Genomic DNA, 17,166 nt, shown 5'->3' with positions numbered 1-17,166 from the left:
ATTTGGAAGCTCCTGATATGAGAGAGAGAGAGAGAGAGATTATGTGAACTCCAAGCAATTATGTGACTTAGCTCCCTATGCTATGCTTCATTGGAAAACAACCCCACAGGGGCATATATGTATATGTTTGTTTATATCTTTTTCCCCTCAACTGATCTCCCTGCCCTCAGGTGGCCATGATAGCCTTCTGGCTCAAGGCAAAAAAGACAACGAGAGCTGGAGTCAAAGACACGAAGACTAGAGCCCTCCCTCTCTCTCTCTTTGTCTCGTGAGCATAAGGAATTGCTTGGTTCACCCATGCTAGCTACATGATATAATATACCATATAGTTGTATTTGGCGTACCAGACAACAGAAAATTTATGTGTATATGTAGCCGCTCTCAAAATGGATAGCCTTGTATTTCATAAATCGTTATAATTCTACTAACCTATACAATGCTTGCTTAGTGTTACTTACCATATAACTATATATGTATTTTTCGGTTCACGGGAGGGGCACTTATATCACTAGCAAGCAGGAATGTTCCATATACGTGAGATCCATAATATTATGACAAGGTCAAAAAAATTCATGTGGAAAAAATAATTGAAAAACAAAAAACTAAGGATGCACCCATATAGAAGAAAGAAAATAATTATGTATTAATATTTGTTAATGCTGATAGCATGTATTAGTTACAGGTTTCTAAATTTATTGGAAATTTCGAAACAATTGAGAGGAGAGGATAAGGAGGATTTACGATAAAGATCGTCTAAATTTATCATAACTTATCTATTTTATAGAAGTATGGATTATCGAATGTATGCCTTACATGGGTGCAACCTTTGTAAGTAAATTAGTATCTCTATGACGAATCAAATATGATTATGGTCCTCAGTGACCAAACAAATAACTATAAATTGTCTTATGCTGCAATAGATGTGGAGTTTTCTGTTAAACCTTTTACCTGGCACTTGATTAGGACTCGCAACTACAAAACCCGGTTTTGCATGGAAGTGCAGCAATCAACACCGAGCGAGGCCACCGTCAGGGAATGTGAACCTAGCAATTTTCCTGTGTCGATTTCCCTGCAGCTCTCCGTCTACTTGTCCGGTTTCTAAGCAAAGCACACACACCCATCACCATCACCATCATGTCATCTCCTTCCTCCTGCTCCTCTCGTCCCTCTCTTCCTTCCTCCATTCCTCATCTCACTCCACACAACACTCACACGCGTTATATATATACAACAAACACACTCAGGTCCATTTCCTCCTTATCTTGCACATCTACACACTTGGAGATCTATCGACTTCATGCACTGATGCACATCCCTAGCACTAGCTAGCCGCAGCTACGTGCATCGGCATCCGCACGCGCTCACGTACGAGATCAAGCCAAGAGCCAAGAGGAGGCACGAACCAGCTGTGTTGGGTACGTATCAAGCTATATAGCAGGGCAATGAGGAAGCCGGAGTGCCCAGCGGCGAACAGCGGCAATGTGGCGGCGGCGGCGAAGCTGCGGAAGGGGCTGTGGTCGCCGGAGGAGGACGAGAAGCTGGTGGCGTACATGCTGCGGAGCGGGCAGGGGTCGTGGAGCGACGTGGCGCGCAACGCCGGGCTGCAGCGCTGCGGCAAGAGCTGCCGACTCCGGTGGATCAACTACCTCCGGCCGGACCTCAAGCGCGGCGCCTTCTCGCCGCAGGAGGAGGAGCTCATCGTCAGCCTCCACGCCATCCTCGGAAACAGGTACGTGCGGCGCGCGTGCGAAGTGCACGTGTGCCCACTCCATGCACGTATACGCGCGTACGTGCGCAGGTCGAACTCGTACGTGTATGCCAATGTGTGGTGCGTGCGAAACCTGGTGATTCTTTTTGTGAGATGTCCGACCTATGTTGGTGTGCACGTCAAGGCTCCAAGAGTCAAGTAATGTGGGTCGTTCGATCAGCTAGTACATATTTTTGCATTTCTTTTTCTTATTGTTTAACCTATTTAGTTATTTTGAATTAAAGATCTCCTTGCAAAAAAAAAAATGAAGATCGTAAATATGTATTGCTGCACAAATGCATTATGCTTTTTTTACCATAGAAATTCTCCCTTTTATCCGCCTTTTAGGTCCGTGCTACCTACGTAGTTGCACATATACCTTTTCCATATTCCAAGAGAAATACAAAATTCTAGTGCATTTTAATTTCTCTTGCAGCTTTATCTTTTCCTTCTTTTCAAGCTTGCAAGCGTGTATTTATGTTTTTGAGAAATTTCTACGTGTGAATACATTTATAGTATTATCAAATGCCACTAATGACTCACTAATATATATCCTCTCACATATCAGCCTAACAGTACATATTGTGATCTGAGTTATGTATATGTATTCGGTGGCATTTTTATCTATATTATGGATTTCTTTTTTAAAGGTACAAGATTGTCTTAAGCACAAACATTACTGCTTTCGATTGTGTTCTGCTACTTCATAAATGTCTTACGTAGACAGATCCGAATTGTACATCATTAGCATGAATGTACAGTACGTACGTAGAACCTAATCGATCATACAGAACTGACGACCTAGCTAACTTTGTGTAATGCGGTACTTCATGTTTACAATCTATATTTGCATCTCCCAATAGATTTTTTTTCCATTCCAATAATATGTGTTCTAAAAAGGTGTATCTATAAGAGCCTGTTTATATTTCTTTGCTGTTATTTTGCATGAAATGAACAAAATTCCAAAGCTGATGTAACATAGAAGCTAAAAGTTGCTCAAAAGGACACTGAAAGGGATATTACTGTTTTTCTTTAATCAAACATGCGTTTCTGTCGGATCCACAATAATCTCTATCTTAAAAGAGATTACGACAGCAATTAACTTTCTTTTTTGAAAAAAAAACAGTTAACTCCGATTTTTAACTATTAGATATTTTGAAGCCATGCATGTATGCATGTATATGTTAAAATAGCTATGAAGTTGATACGTACATATATATGTATCTGATGGTGCATAGCTGTTTTTGACAGAAACATCTCGTTTGCTTACTGTAAAATCAACCCTACGTTACGACACTGCAGGTGGTCTCAGATCGCTGCCCGGCTGCCGGGGCGCACCGACAACGAGATCAAGAACTTCTGGAACTCCACCATCAAGAAGCGGCTCAAGAACAGCTCGGTGGCCTCGTCCCCGGCAGCCACCGACTGCGCGTCGCCGGAGCCTAATAACAAGCTCTCCATCGTCGACATCGGCGGCGCCGCCAGCTGCCCGGACCTCGCTGGCCTGGATCAGGACGGCCACCACGCAATGACGACAGGCTTGTGGATGCTGGACTCATCCTCCTCCACTTCCTCGTCGACCTCGTCAATGCAGGGCAGGCCGCCGCCGACGATGGCCGCGGCGGCGGCCGGGAGCTACGGCGGCCTCCTCCTCCCCCTCCCCGACCAGCTCCGCGGCACGGCGGCCGACACCCCGCCGGCGTTCTTCCACGGCCACGCGGCGCCGTTCAAGCATCAAGTTGCCGCATTGCATGGTGGTTACTTTGGAAGCACCACTCATCGCCATGGGCTGGCAGTGGAAGGAGGATGCTTCATGAGAGGATCAGCTGGCGGAGAAGGCCTCTTTGGTAATGTGCCCCCTCTGCTAGAGCCCGCCATGGCAGCAGCACAAGACCAAGATCACCCAACCCTGATAGCACCAAGTGGTAATAACAAACCTAAAAACAACAGCAGCAACACTGATACTACCACTACCACAACACTGAGTAACAATGAGAGCAACATCACAGACAACAACAACAACAACAAGGACAAGGACAACATCAACAACAATCATCTGGTCTATTGGGATGGGGTCCACCAGCAGCAGCAGCTCCACATGAACATGAGCAGGAATGTCATGCACGGGGAGTGGGACTTGGAGGAGCTGATGAAAGATGTGTCATCCTTGCCTTTCCTTGATTTCCAAGTTGAATGATTGGGGAAGTGGGCCCATGCTAGCTGCAAGCATGATCTCCAGCTGGCTTCCAAGGAGTAGTACGTATATGCGTATATATACAACTATACATATATACATACGTATATGGTAAGGTTAGTCTTTTTTTCCTCCTTGACAATTATTGTTCTTGTTCCCACCAATGTAAAAGATTTTCTCTTCTCACACCTACTTCACCTCACTTTTGGTGCTACATATCTTGAAATTCATCCTTCCTTGTATACAGAGACATTCATGTCATGCAAATAATTAAGGCAAATCCTGAGTTATACTATGTTTTAGCCATCTCTCATCAGTATATATATAACATGTATTATATATATATATATATATATATATATATATATATATATATATTGTGTTCCCTTCATGGTAAAGCTAGCTTCCTTTAATTTTTTGTTTTGTTCCTTTGCTTCCTCTTTCCTTTTCTTTCGTGTACCAACTGCTTCCCTTACACACGAAGTCACATTGATGAGCTTGTGAATATAGCTCTAGATCCTGAGAGGTCGGAAAGGTGCAGCCAGCATGCATTGTACTGTGACTGCTGAGAGAGATCATGGCCATCATTCATCATGTGCATGCATGCATGGAGGAGGAGGAGGAGGAAGAGGAACAGTCACTGTCAGTACTGGTCGAGGATGTTGGTTGCAATTAGACGCAGAGGTCGTTAACAGGTGCAATTAGAGCCCAGAAGAATAAGGCAGGGGGGAGGCAGGAAAGTGGATGTGCCACTTCGCCATCTCTCTCTCTCTCTCTGGTGTGTGGACAGACCAAAACTGTCGTCTAGCGCATTGAGACATGAATTAGGATGCAACTAGCTAGTTAGAACAACAAAGTGCAATAACTTAACTAGCTTTCTAACCCTCATGACTCATGCTGCAACAGTGTCATTTTGGTTATCAAACTATAGTTCCAACTGAAGAATAACATGCTCATTCAAGTTAATTTGCCCGAAAATCTTGATGATAAGATCCCTAAATACATGCTTATTGTAACCCTAAACTCTATGAGATGTTGAATTTACAACATTTACTTTAACAATTCCAAAAGTGTATAAAACTTTATTTATCATCGCTTTTTAAATAAATAGATGGAGGCAAGCTTTCAGGTAAAACGAGAAAACTTTTTTCCGCGTTAATTTACACATGTGAGATGCACTATCGATCACCACTGTTCAAATATGCCTACATTGAGTGAGGTTGTTACAAACTTCTAAAACTAAAATAAACCAATCAATCAGTGGCGGACCCAGGGATTTCAGGGAGCCTGGGCTGGGTGCAGGTCGTGCCCGTGCAGGCTGAGCTTTGCTCAAAATTTGACCGATCCAAATCACGAATTTACTCATAGTACATATGCGGGTCGGAGCGGAGCCCGGGCGGGTGCCCAGGGTCACCGGGCCCTGGGTCCGCCACTGCAATCAATCAATCTTCTAATTCGTCCTAAGTGCAATTTCGTACGTCCAAATGCCTTGTATGAGTAGGATAGTGCAGGTACCCGCGCGTGCACACACACATATATGAGTGTGTGTAAGGGTGGATTCACGTTGAGGCTAGGGATGCACAGGACACCAGTTTATTTTTTATTTTTCAGTTATATATTATATGTATCAGGTTTATATGACACTTTCTAGCTCAATAAATAGGACATCTAGATTTCTACCCAATAAGTGGGATACTGGTTATTTTTGTTTTGGTTCCGTCACTATATGTGTAGAGGGGAATGAATTTCTCCAGGTAAAGCATGCCTTGCATCACAATGATAGGAATATATACATCTCACCATCCATGTCCTAATATAAGTACAACTTTGTCCAAATAGAACTATATAGCTTTGTACCACAAAGCCCATTTTCAACATCAAAAGGAAAAGCGATGACGAAATTCAACTGATTGATGTGGAAGGCCGGCCGGGCCCCTATTTGCTTCCTTCAAGGGTTGCTAGACAGTTGAAGTATGAAAGTCTTGCCCCCTAGGATTTGGCCATCACCACTTTGCATTGGTGGTTAGAAACAAAGCAAGATCCCATAATAAAGGTGTATCATGTACACTGTACTCCTCACATATACCATTAACACAAGTAACAACACAACCAAGTGAGGTACAGAAGTTGTAGCCAAAGGTTTGGAACATATAAGTGCATCCTTGTGAGGGCAATATTGCAATGTTTCTACTTGCTAGGTAGAGGACACATTTGTTGTCATCTCTTATAAATTCATGCATGGCAAAGATAATTGCACAATAGGTGATCTCATTCTACCCTTTGATGCCATTAACTAAAGAAACAAATTTAAAAATTGAAGGCCTAACTAACTCATGCCCAATTAGGTAGCTAACTTCAATATTCTCCAACCTCTTAGCTTCATATGCTGCATGTACTTTTAGCAAAAAGATCTTTTAAAGGAAGCTTTTAGCAAAAAGATATGTGCTCAAATTGAGCGCTTTCAAAGTCTAACCACCTCTTTGCTTTCTCTCTGTAATGAATTGATGAGCTGGTGAATTAAACTTAAAAGCTAATGAGCCCCATCTATTCTTGCATCCAATCGGTGACATATCGTGACCTTTACAGAACCCATAATGCGTTGCATCTGTAGAAGAAGATTCCCTTTGCATGAGTTGTAACCCTCATTGGCTCATTGACCTCTATACTAACTAGTCTCCTGTTCTTTCAAAACCGAAAACTTTGATGGTAACGACGTACATCATTTGTTCCATTGAACTGAAACCATCACACACGAGATATTTATTTTTAGAAACTGTTACAAATAGCTAGTTATTTTTCTTCTAACGACTCAAGGATTGATGCAATCATATTGTTCATCTAGAATCTCTAATGCAAAAGTTTACGTAGGAATGAGATAATGATATAAATATGACGATCTTTCTCAAAATAAAAGAAAGAACGAGATGGGCCATGCATGCATATGCATATATATTTGTTTCCAAATTCACTTTCTGTGGAATTTTCCAAGAGCTTATATATATGTATCAAAATAGGACTAGGGCTCATTTGAGCAATTATATGGGAAAAGGACTGAAAACTTTCAGTTCCAAGCACCAAACACCAACTACCAATTTAAACCTTGTGGCCATCTTAGGCATGTGCAACCGGTCATGAAAACCTCTGTCAAAATGTTCTTTAGATTAGTTCTCTTAGTGAATTTCTTGCTATGTACCTAGCTAGCTTCATTTCCATTGACTGATCATTGTGCACTGCTATAAAAAGTGCCTTCACTGCTGGTTTTAAAGTGGTCTTCGCTGTCGATTTTAGAGTCAATAATGGGCAACGGACCGTAATAGTCCCGATTATCGCTATCGACTCAGGGATCGGCAATGAAGGTTTTACCACTGTCGGCTGAAGGCTTTAGCCGGCAGTGATAATCGGTCATCACTACCAGCTGATGCCTTCAGCTGATAGTGATAATTGATACCCGAATCGATATTTTTTAGCTTGAAAAAAATGAATGTTTTTTGCCCGACCAGGCACCCCCACGCGCGGGCAGTCGTAGGTCAAAAGTCATGCGATTTTTCGTGTGAAATACGCGCGTGTGCGTTTCATGGCATTCAAACCCGATATCACTCAGCTCTCATGATACGTCCTTACCATCCCACCATATAAGTGCTTGTGATAACAATAGCACATATGCAAATCTTTTGATCTTTTCTGTCTAAGACTTCAAACTATTATTTGGATATCTAAATGACTTCAAATGATTTCAACTACAAAGTTGTAGATCTCGTTGAGTGCTATAGTTTTCGTATAAAGTTTGTCTCCATCCTACTCCGTATGAAAAAACTATTATTTTTTTAAAATAAACTATAATTCATTATCACTGCCGGTTGGTAGCACGAACTGACAGTAATACTTGACAAATTATCATTGTTAGTTCGTGGCTATTGTCGGTAGTAATAATCAACCCATCATTGCCGATTCATAAGAAAGACTGCTAGTGTTGGTATATCTGCCGTTTCGTGGTTAGAACCGCCAGTGATGGTATCTCTGTTGTTTCGTAGTTAGAACCAGTAGTGATAGTCAAGTTTTATTGTTGTTTTTTTTAATGCACTTTTATTACTGGTATTTGATACGAACTGGCAGTGATGAACTGATATATAAGATCTTGTAGTAGTGATAGGACCAAAAATAGTTGAACATAAGGAAAGACAACACGTGCCATTCAAGCAGCTAGGAGTACTGTTCGACCGATTAACCACAATGGTCGACAGCTCGACATTCAACACGCATGTCTACGTGCATATGATCAATGGTATAAATTTTCTTGAGGAAATTTTGGTGCCTTTCATGATCGATTCTTTCTCTTACGGTCTATAGCTGATCAGTCCATGACCCAAGAGAGGGGATTCACACAAGTTCCTGCCGAAACATTGCATCACTGAGAAACATCGTCTCTATATAATAGCTAAGCATATGCACATAGAGTGGCGTCAGGAAAACGATCCACCTTGGTTGGATTATCCTTTTGGTTGAAATGGAATGGACTAGGAAATTAATTCCCATTTGTATTACGTGGGAAAACCCTCAAGATTGAATTTGATGTTTTCACTTATGTGAATTAGATTAGGATACTAACCAGTTCCGACCCGTTCAAACCAGCTTAGCTAGGAGCAAAACTATTACCCCTCTGTTTTTTTATAGAGCGTATTAAGATTTTAAAAAATCAAATGCCATAACCCATGACTAACAATTAGTCAAATTATATGCATTTTTAATATATGAAAGTTGTATAATAGATTCGCATTTCATAGACTTTTAATACGATATAAATTTTGTATCAACTAATAATATATTGTAGGAGAAATTAATGTCCAAAATAGAATTTAAAAGATTTTTCAAATCTTAATATACCCTATAAAAAGCAACGGAGAGAGTGGTTTGGTAGCTTGTTTGGCAACTGAAGTGAAGTTCATATATAGTCTATATCCTTCGGGACAATTTCTTATATACCATCGAAAATTATCAAAATCTTCGATCTATCATCAAAAATATTCTCATCCCTAGTGTGTCATTACTTAAAAAATTTCTTACCCTATATGCCACTGATTTTATAACGATGTTAATTTTAATGTCACACAAGAGATGAAAAAACTAAATTTTCTTTTCTCAATGCCACTACCGTGAGCTCCGTTATGATAGTAGTAGTACACATAGGGAGAAAAATTTTAAGCAGTGGCATATGAGGGATAACTAGTTTTTGGTAAAATTGAGGATTTCAAAAAATTCGATGGTATATAAAGAATTATCGCATATCCTTCCATGGTGATAACATAGTACTTTTTCCTTGTAATAGCAGATAAAAAGATAACGCATTACTTTCTCTTTTTTTGCTTGGTTACAATATTTTTCATGCAAAATTTGTAATTTTGCAGATAAAATCGTTGCGTATCAAACAGCGATTCATATTGTTTTCCTTTTTCCACCCTGACAGGCTGACACCCTCAGACCCTCTTATACGCATATTTCCATATAGACCCCTGAAACAGATGAAAATCCGCTTCTGCCTTCATCGTAGCAAATTTTCTTGTTTAACCCCCGCGAATATCCCGTAATCTGCTGACAGTACCAAGAAGAGGGGAGACGCGGCGGCAGCGACGGCGGCGGCCATGGCGACCCCCCTTGTGCTCGTCGTGCTCCCGCTCGGCCTCCTCTTCCTCCTCTCCGGCCTCATCATCAACGCCGTCCAGGTGATCTCGCGCGCCTCGGTTGAAACAACCTTTTCTTATGTAATTTTCCCCTGATCTTTTCGGGGGGTCGTGAGGTGATCTGGATCAGTTCGCAAGCAAAGATTTATTTTTCTTTGTAAATTTAGACGAGATTTGGGTCTACGCGAGCTGCAAAGGCTTCTGCTTGTTTCGTGGGGAATTTCCGGTTATTTGCGGCGTGCTTCTCACAAAGATTTGATTTTTCACATGATTTTCTTGGTATGTTTAATTGGACATTGCTTGTTTTTGTGTGTATTTGTGTGTTTCAGTGATATGGATCAAATCTGCCTGTGCTTTTCCCCACTTCCTTTTCGAGATATTTTAATTTTGGCGATTTTCAGTCTGATCTGATGCCGTACCTTCCCAATTTTTAGCTGCTTAATTTGGCAGATTTGTCTGTTGCTTGGCTAATTGAGAACTTTGTGTAATAGCCTTGTTACTGGACACTGATCTCGAATTGGCAAATTTTGCTTCTTAATAACCTTGTTCTTGATGTCTTCCTATGCTTACAAAACATTGTAGGCTGTCTTGTTCTTGTCGATAAGGCCCTTCTCAAAGAGCTTGTACCGGCGGATCAACAGATTCTTGGCCGAGCTGCTGTGGCTTCAGCTAATCTGGCTTGTGGACTGGTGGGCTGGTGTTAAGGTACTGCATAAGAAACATAAGATTGAGCAATGGAAAGTCAGTTTCTTTTCTTCATGATAAATCGTTGATGCGTCTCAATTGGAAAAAATATGACTGCAAATATTATTCTGTTTCTTTATTTTGGCTACATGCCCCTTATGCTGCTTTTTAAAGTCAGGTCATTGATAGCAACGTTAGGGCGAACACGCTGGTTAATTACTTGCCTGAAGTTCGGTAATATTGTATATACCTTTGAATGATCCATTTGATGATCTATCATGACAATGTCACACTGAACAATCTGCAGTGCCTTTTGGATATAATGGGGAATGTTGAGTGTTGGGGATTTGAGTAGGTTGGTTACCACGAGACAAGAATGGTAAACACTCTACATGATTAAAGCCAACATTCTTTTTGAAAGTGGCTAAGTCTACTACTAAAGTAACTAATATATGCTCCAGGCTGTGTTTGGTTCGGCTTTTCTGGCTTCTGAGCTGAACCAAACAACTCAACTGTTGAGCTGGCTTTTGGAAAGCTGAAAAGCTAGCTTCTGAAGAAATGAACTAAAGACTGAGAAGCTGGTTGAGAGGAGCTTTTCTGGTTTTTGGTGTGCTGAGAAACTAAAAATTTGTTGCAAAAATCAATAGTCAGAAGCCAAAAGCTAGAAAAGTAGTTTTTCGGCTAAAAGCCAAAAAGCCTCAGCCCAACCAAACAAGCCCTGATCAGTCAACTCGAATGTGGGGGTGCCATGTGAGGTTGCTCTGTGTCTTATGATTTTTCAGCTATATTGTTGACTTCATGTAATTAGGACCAACTTGAATAGATGTTCTTTTTAACCTTTTTTACAAGAGCATATTATATCCATTGACTGAGTGAGGAGGGAGGAAGGGGGTATACTTTCGACGCAAAATTTAGTTTTGACAATGTGTACCACTTCTCGCCACGCTGACGCCACGGCTTCGACATGTATGGCGTCCGCCATAGCGTCGTGGCGTCCCCGTGGCGTCTCTTTGGCATCCTGTGGTGACCACTCTAGTTGTGAAGGGCGCAATAGGTGGCAGCCAAGTGAGCATACCTTTACTCGAGTGAAGCGAGGCCGCAACCCTAACACACTTCACCGCCTACACCCGAGTCGCTCGAGCCCAACCCGCCTGTTCCTTCGAGTAGGCCGCTAGACCTAACCCGCGAATCTCGCCACTTCCGACGTGGGAAATTCCTGAAGAAAGCACCCCCACGACCGGAAGGAGGAGGCACGTCGATCAATGAGACCCGAAAGAGGATATGGGGGGCTACCTCCAGAGACGAAATTCGCGCAAAGACGGGAGCTTTTCGGTTCGGTGAGCAGTGAGAGCTCGGACGGGAGGGGAGAGGAAGGGGAAAGATAGAGTGGGGTGGGTGGGGAGGGGATGGGGGAGTAGGGTAGGACGGCACGAGGCGACGACGATGAACCCGAGACGTGTTCCATAGCGACAGGTAATAGGAGTTCCGTTGCGTCTGCGTGCGAGGGGATAAGATGCGGGCGGGTGGGCATCCGCGTGGGGGAGGGTCATGCGAGGGCACGTGGTGTCCGTTGGATCATGGCGGTGGGAACGAAGCGGGTGGGAGTGGGAGAGTGGGCCAGTGGGGTACTGGCGAGCATGCCACTTAGCTAACTGCCGCTTCCACTTTGCCTAGTGCCAAAAATAAGTATGCGATATGAAAAAAAAGAGTTGGAATTTTTTTGAAACATAAAGAATATTAAGATTTAAGATTGGATAAAAGGTACCTAGACTGAAATGCTACACTTGCATATTTCTTTTCGAGTTATGGTCACATACTTGTTAGAGTTAAACTTGCGTGAGCCATAGAATCTCAAGTCAACAATTGAGTCTACTATTGGAATGTAGAATTCCATAAGTATTTTGTAAGGAAATCACTTTTGAGCTACATTTACATTGTCATTTGCCAATATAGTTTCCTATTATCCTAGACTATGATGTGTATATGGTGTCGCCACGCTGCGTGCCATAAGCGCTATAAAGGTGTGAAGATGGTGGGTCGCCGCGCCCCACCGCATCGCCGTAACAACTATGCCAAACGGTGGCATGCAATTGAATTGGAGTTGCTAGCTTGGTTTGACGTATGCTGTTTTCGTCAGCACGATCGTGTTAGACCAAGAAGGGATTTATAGCCATGATCAAACTTCAGAATCAAATATCAAAACATATAGCCACATGCAGTATTTGTTTTTTCGCTACAGAAGCAATTCAATTGCTCGCTTGCTTGGCAGTCCAAAAGCAATCCTTTTGAGTGCTTGTTAGCAAAGCTTAATTTGTTTGAATCTTTCAGAAATAATTGATTTCACATTCATAATATGTTCCCCAGTTTCGATCATTTCATTCAAATTCTGCAGGTACAACTGCATGCAGATCAAGAAACTTATGAGCTAATGGGTAAGGAGTTAAGTTCCAATATGGTCATGTTTGAATTGATGTGATAGAATTGTTCGCTAATACCATTTTAAGAAAAAGGATGGATTTTGATTAATAGCCATATCTGAATAATTCTATAGGCAAAGAGCATGCCCTTATCATATCAAACCACCGGAGTGATATTGATTGGCTTATTGGATGGATTTTAGCACAGGTTATTATTACTTTTCTTATTAAGTCTTTTGTTTAGTACTAGTAGTTTTACTGCTAATACATTGTGATGAGAGTTGCCCATGATTTGGTTGCCAGCGTTCAGGATGTCTTGGAAGCACACTAGCTATCATGAAGAAATCTTCAAAGTTCCTTCCAGTAAGTTAGCTTATACATTTCTACTATGGCATGCCATCTCATGTTTTAGCTCTGTATTACTCCTAATGCTGCTCATGTCAATGTATTTGCTGGAAAGTTGTGTCAAGTAACGTAAGCAAGGGAAACAAATCAAATAAGATTAAGGAGATATAGACTTGTACTAAAATTAGCAGGCGTATTTCTTCATTATACGTGGTATGATTTCCCATAAAGATCTAAAAGACTATCCCTAGTGCCGAGGTCTCAACCAACAAAGTAGTCTTTTAAGAAGAGTAGTAGATCCTCCCTATTGTTAGGATCCCAACCAACCAGAAAAGTAGTATTTAAGAAGAGTGATCAAAACTGAATATATAAGTTTTCTTACTGAACATTAGAGTATCGGCAAACAGGCACAGCTCAGTTCATCTGTGAGCAAGAGTTGGCTGACAGCCTGAGAATTGATTTGTCCAAAGAACTGATGCCTCTAACACAGTTTTAGTCACACTTGAATGACAGCAGTGTTAAACTATGTATAAGCTTAACTTGTTCTTGAAAATAGTCCAGGCTCAACTGCTCAAGCCATAATTACCACATAAATTTGAGATAAAACAGAAATAAAATCACAGAAAGTGAATAGTGTTTTCCTGTGGAGTTCCGAATAGGGGACTATTAGTAGAATTACTGGGCTTAATCTTGATTACCAAATAACTAAGGTTGGAGATGATGGCGTCGATGTATAGCTCAATGCATCATACTATCAAGTTCTCTGTGATCCATATTAGCATTTGCAAATTACTGGACCAAAGTACTGATTATCTTACCTTTACTCTTATTCTGATAAACTGTTGCAGGTTATTGGATGGTCCATGTGGTTTGCAGAATACCTCTTTTTGGAGAGAAGCTGGGCAAAGGATGAAAAGACACTTAAAGTATTTTCAACCTTACTTAATACTACGACACTTGACACCTTGCTGTTCATAGTAATTAATAATCTTTATGCTCTTAAATGAAGTGGGGTCTTAAAAGGTTGAAGGACTTCCCCAGATCATTCTGGCTTGCTCTGTTTGTTGAGGGAACACGGTTTACTCCAGCAAAACTTCTAGCAGCTCAAGAATATGCAGCCTCGCAGGGTTTGCCAGCCCCTAGAAACGTACTGATTCCACGGACAAAGGTATTCATTTTGCTGCTTTCTGACTGATTTTTTGTATTCTGTGGAATCCGAATGTCAGATACCTCTCCCAAACATCCACTATTTACCTTCACTCATGTCATACAACTTTTCTATTACTTGCTTGTGACAAATGTAAAATTCTTATATATTTGAGTTCGCCTTGTTGCTTTGGTTGATAATCTGTGCTTATATTTCCTGCTAACTGCTTATTAAGTGGTCATAACTCAGAATGCAGCTAATTGCATGCAAGGACAGTTAGTCAGAATAATATTGTGTAGTTTTACACTGATGCATTATACATTTTTTGCAAATTTGATCCCTTGTTTTTTCGTTGTTTTCTTTTTAAGTGTTGATATGCTGAGTGCTGACAAATTTTTTGTGTGCAAATATCAGGGGTTCGTATCAGCAGTAAGTATTATGCATGATTTTGTCCCAGCTATCTATGATACAACAGTGATAATCCCTAAAGATTCACCTGCACCAACAATGCTGCGGATTCTCAAGGGACAATCATCAGTAGTAAGTGTTTCAACTTCTGCACATGTAGAAATTTACTTGATAAGCTCAAGCCATTAAGATCTGTGAAAAGTTTTGTAACAAAAGTCTATATTTATAGACCCAAATTGCCGAGGGCCCATCAGTTTTTAGCTCGGAAACTTTGATTCAGTACCTTTCTAATGTCAATTATAGTTACGAATCCACTATTTTTTATTATAGGTTCATGTCCGCATTAAACGTCATGCAATGAGTGATATGCCTAAATCCGATGAAGATGTTTCAAAATGGTGCAAAGACATCTTTGTGGAAAAGGTATGAACTGATAGTTACTTTGTGAAACTATGAGCATACAAATTATTACTTTTGAAATGCTCCGCTAATTGGCTGATTTGTCCATTACTATTTTTTCTGTGACAGGACGCATTATTGGACAAACATATAGCAACTGGTACCTTTGATGAGGAGATTAGACCAATTGGTCGTCCAATAAAATCTTTGCTGGTAAATACCTAATTAAGACATCATGTTATTCATTACCATTGTCCATCAGTTGTTAAGAAATCAAAATAGTAAATGAACAGATGGCCTTGTAGGACGATAGGTCCACTAGCACCTTGAAATTTCATAGTATTAGTGTCTTTTTGTAATAGAAAAAATGGTAACATGTTCAATATGATAAGGGCGACACTTTATTGGTAAATAAAACTAGTGTAACTATCGATAAAAAATAAATAAAAACTAGTGCAACTAGTACCTAATTTCATGTCAAAAGCTTTGTTTTTCCTACCTTAATGATCTCAATTCCCCAACCTGTTAACACATCAAATATGCTTGATAAAAGATCACATCACTATGAGATGAGAACTTGAGAAGATTAACTCTCTCAGTGCAGCGGGAACACCTTGGTTATACTGCCCTTTCAAACTTTTCTCCTGTGACCCTCTTAAAAATTTAGCTATTCTCTTGCAGCCGCTCACTTCTGTTTCTGCTGTTGGAGCAGGTGGTTCTGTCTTGGTCATGCCTCCTCCTATATGGTGCCTACAGATTCTTACAGTGGACTCAACTCTTGTCGTCATGGAAAGGTGCTGTCCTCTTTGTTGCTGGATTGGCACTGGTGACTGGCATTATGCATGTCTTCATAATGTTCTCTCAGTCAGAGCGCTCGAGCTCTGCCAGAGCAGCAAGGAATCGAGTCAAGAAAGATTGAGGGCTCTTGATTCAGTCTGCAGGGGGGGGGGGGGGGGGATGCTGCCAATTCATTGTGTGCCGATTTTATGTAGGCGCAAGCGCGATGGGCTAAATTTTCTCAGTGCTTGTTCTCATTAGGAACCGATGAAGTTTTGCGTGGCAACAATTGTGATCTCCAACCCTCGTCGTGTACTTGTATGCAGGGCACAAGTGTAGTTTTTTTTTTGTTTTTTTGGAATGCCAGGTACTGCTACTTGAATTTATTTAATTTTTAACCAGCCTGAATATGCATACAGTTTTTTATGGTTCCCAGCTTGGTTATATCACCTTTATTGTCTGAAACCTCATCAAATAGTACAGTTTTACATTACATCTTTGTTTTGAAGAAAACGTCCTGTTACGATTTTTTTCTACTTTCTTCTTGAAAAGATGGCAGGAGCACTGCCATTCAATTCAAAAGAAGAGATAAGGAGAGAACGACGGGTACAAAGGGTTATGTACAAGGGACTAGTTCAATATGAACAGCAACAAAACCAACAAGCAACTAACTAGGAGGAACTAAAAGCCAACTTCCTTTGCTGCACATCCTCCTTGATGAAATGAACTGAATTTTTGTATTGTCATCGACACCTGACATCGTGGAACATTCTATGATTTCTCTTGTTCCATAGACTATATTCCACCTAGTGTAGACTATATTCTGTTGTTGGTGCAGAGGTCGAGAGCCTTACTTACATTATCTAAAAAGTGTCTCGTTTATTGCTTGAAACCTCATCACACACAGTGGACAGCTCATACTTTGTGGCACTGCATATCTGTATATGTTGTGTAAGGGAGTAGATTATACCTTTAAGTTTAAACTTGCTAAATGAGTGTGAGTAGTTTTTCAGCTTGAAAAGTAGACATCCATGTCGGCTGTTGTCCGAGGGTATGCTCCAGTAGTAACCAAGTGCCGATGACGATGAATAGGACCCAACATCGACAAGGTCAGGACCTCTTTGGATCCAAAAAAATTTGGAGGAAAATCAATGGATTTTCATTACTATGGAATTTAGCACTATCCACCCCTTAGGATCCTAAGGATACATCGCGGAAAAACAAAAGAAATTTTCATATCCTACTTATTTGACATGAAAAGCATGGAAAAAAAATATTTCTGACCTTTTTTTCTTCAAACTTCCCACATTTTTAGGCGCTTGTGAGGTTCCCGACGAGGGTTTGATTCCGAGGGTGGGGGTGGGGGGTTCTTC

The 17,166-nt window shown here is 40.9% G+C and overlaps 2 protein-coding genes across 3 annotated transcripts; both read left to right on the top strand.

Annotated features, from left to right (window-relative positions):
* Positions 1 to 1,052: 1,052 nt before the first annotated feature.
* Positions 1,053 to 4,240, top strand: LOC133905809 (transcription factor MYB83-like). The gene is made up of 2 exons (XM_062347577.1): positions 1,053 to 1,729; positions 3,050 to 4,240. Exons 1-2 carry the CDS (start codon positions 1,443 to 1,445, stop codon positions 3,942 to 3,944), a joined length of 1,182 nt encoding a protein of 393 aa, XP_062203561.1. The 5' UTR covers positions 1,053 to 1,442; the 3' UTR covers positions 3,945 to 4,240.
* A 5,241-nt stretch (positions 4,241 to 9,481) lies between these two features.
* LOC133906394 (1-acyl-sn-glycerol-3-phosphate acyltransferase PLS1-like) lies at positions 9,482 to 16,258 on the top strand. 2 transcript variants are annotated; one of them, XM_062348280.1, is made up of 11 exons: positions 9,482 to 9,658; positions 10,199 to 10,321; positions 12,693 to 12,732; positions 12,852 to 12,925; positions 13,021 to 13,080; positions 13,911 to 13,988; positions 14,072 to 14,230; positions 14,624 to 14,749; positions 14,948 to 15,040; positions 15,146 to 15,229; positions 15,729 to 16,258. In XM_062348280.1, exons 1-11 carry the CDS (start codon positions 9,578 to 9,580, stop codon positions 15,933 to 15,935), a joined length of 1,125 nt encoding a protein of 374 aa, XP_062204264.1. In that variant the 5' UTR covers positions 9,482 to 9,577; the 3' UTR covers positions 15,936 to 16,258. The 2 variants fall into 2 exon arrangements, with proteins under 2 accessions (XP_062204264.1, XP_062204265.1); XM_062348281.1 differs by lacking the exon at positions 9,482 to 9,658 and adding an exon at positions 10,608 to 10,679 and having other exon boundaries at positions 10,214 to 10,321.
* Positions 16,259 to 17,166: the final 908 nt, after the last annotated feature.

This window comes from Phragmites australis, chromosome 23 (genome assembly GCF_958298935.1).
Source record: "Phragmites australis chromosome 23, lpPhrAust1.1, whole genome shotgun sequence".
Taxonomy (NCBI): domain Eukaryota; kingdom Viridiplantae; phylum Streptophyta; class Magnoliopsida; order Poales; family Poaceae; genus Phragmites; species Phragmites australis.
This window is presented reverse-complemented; position numbering and strand designations above follow the sequence as displayed.

Bases quoted from the DNA above. Each gene is read 5' to 3' on its own strand.
- LOC133905809 (XM_062347577.1), top strand. From the start codon at position 1,443: ATGAGGAAGCCGGAGTGCCCAGCGGCGAACAGCGGCAATGTGGCGGCG. The intron at 1,730-3,049 runs GTACGTGCGGCG...ACGACACTGCAG, and splicing joins CACGCCATCCTCGGAAACAG to GTGGTCTCAGATCGCTGCCC.
- LOC133906394 (XM_062348280.1), top strand. From the start codon at position 9,578: ATGGCGACCCCCCTTGTGCTCGTCGTGCTCCCGCTCGGCCTCCTCTTC. The intron at 12,926-13,020 runs GTTATTATTACT...TTTGGTTGCCAG, and splicing joins TTGGATGGATTTTAGCACAG to CGTTCAGGATGTCTTGGAAG. The intron at 13,989-14,071 runs GTATTTTCAACC...TCTTAAATGAAG, and splicing joins AGGATGAAAAGACACTTAAA to TGGGGTCTTAAAAGGTTGAA.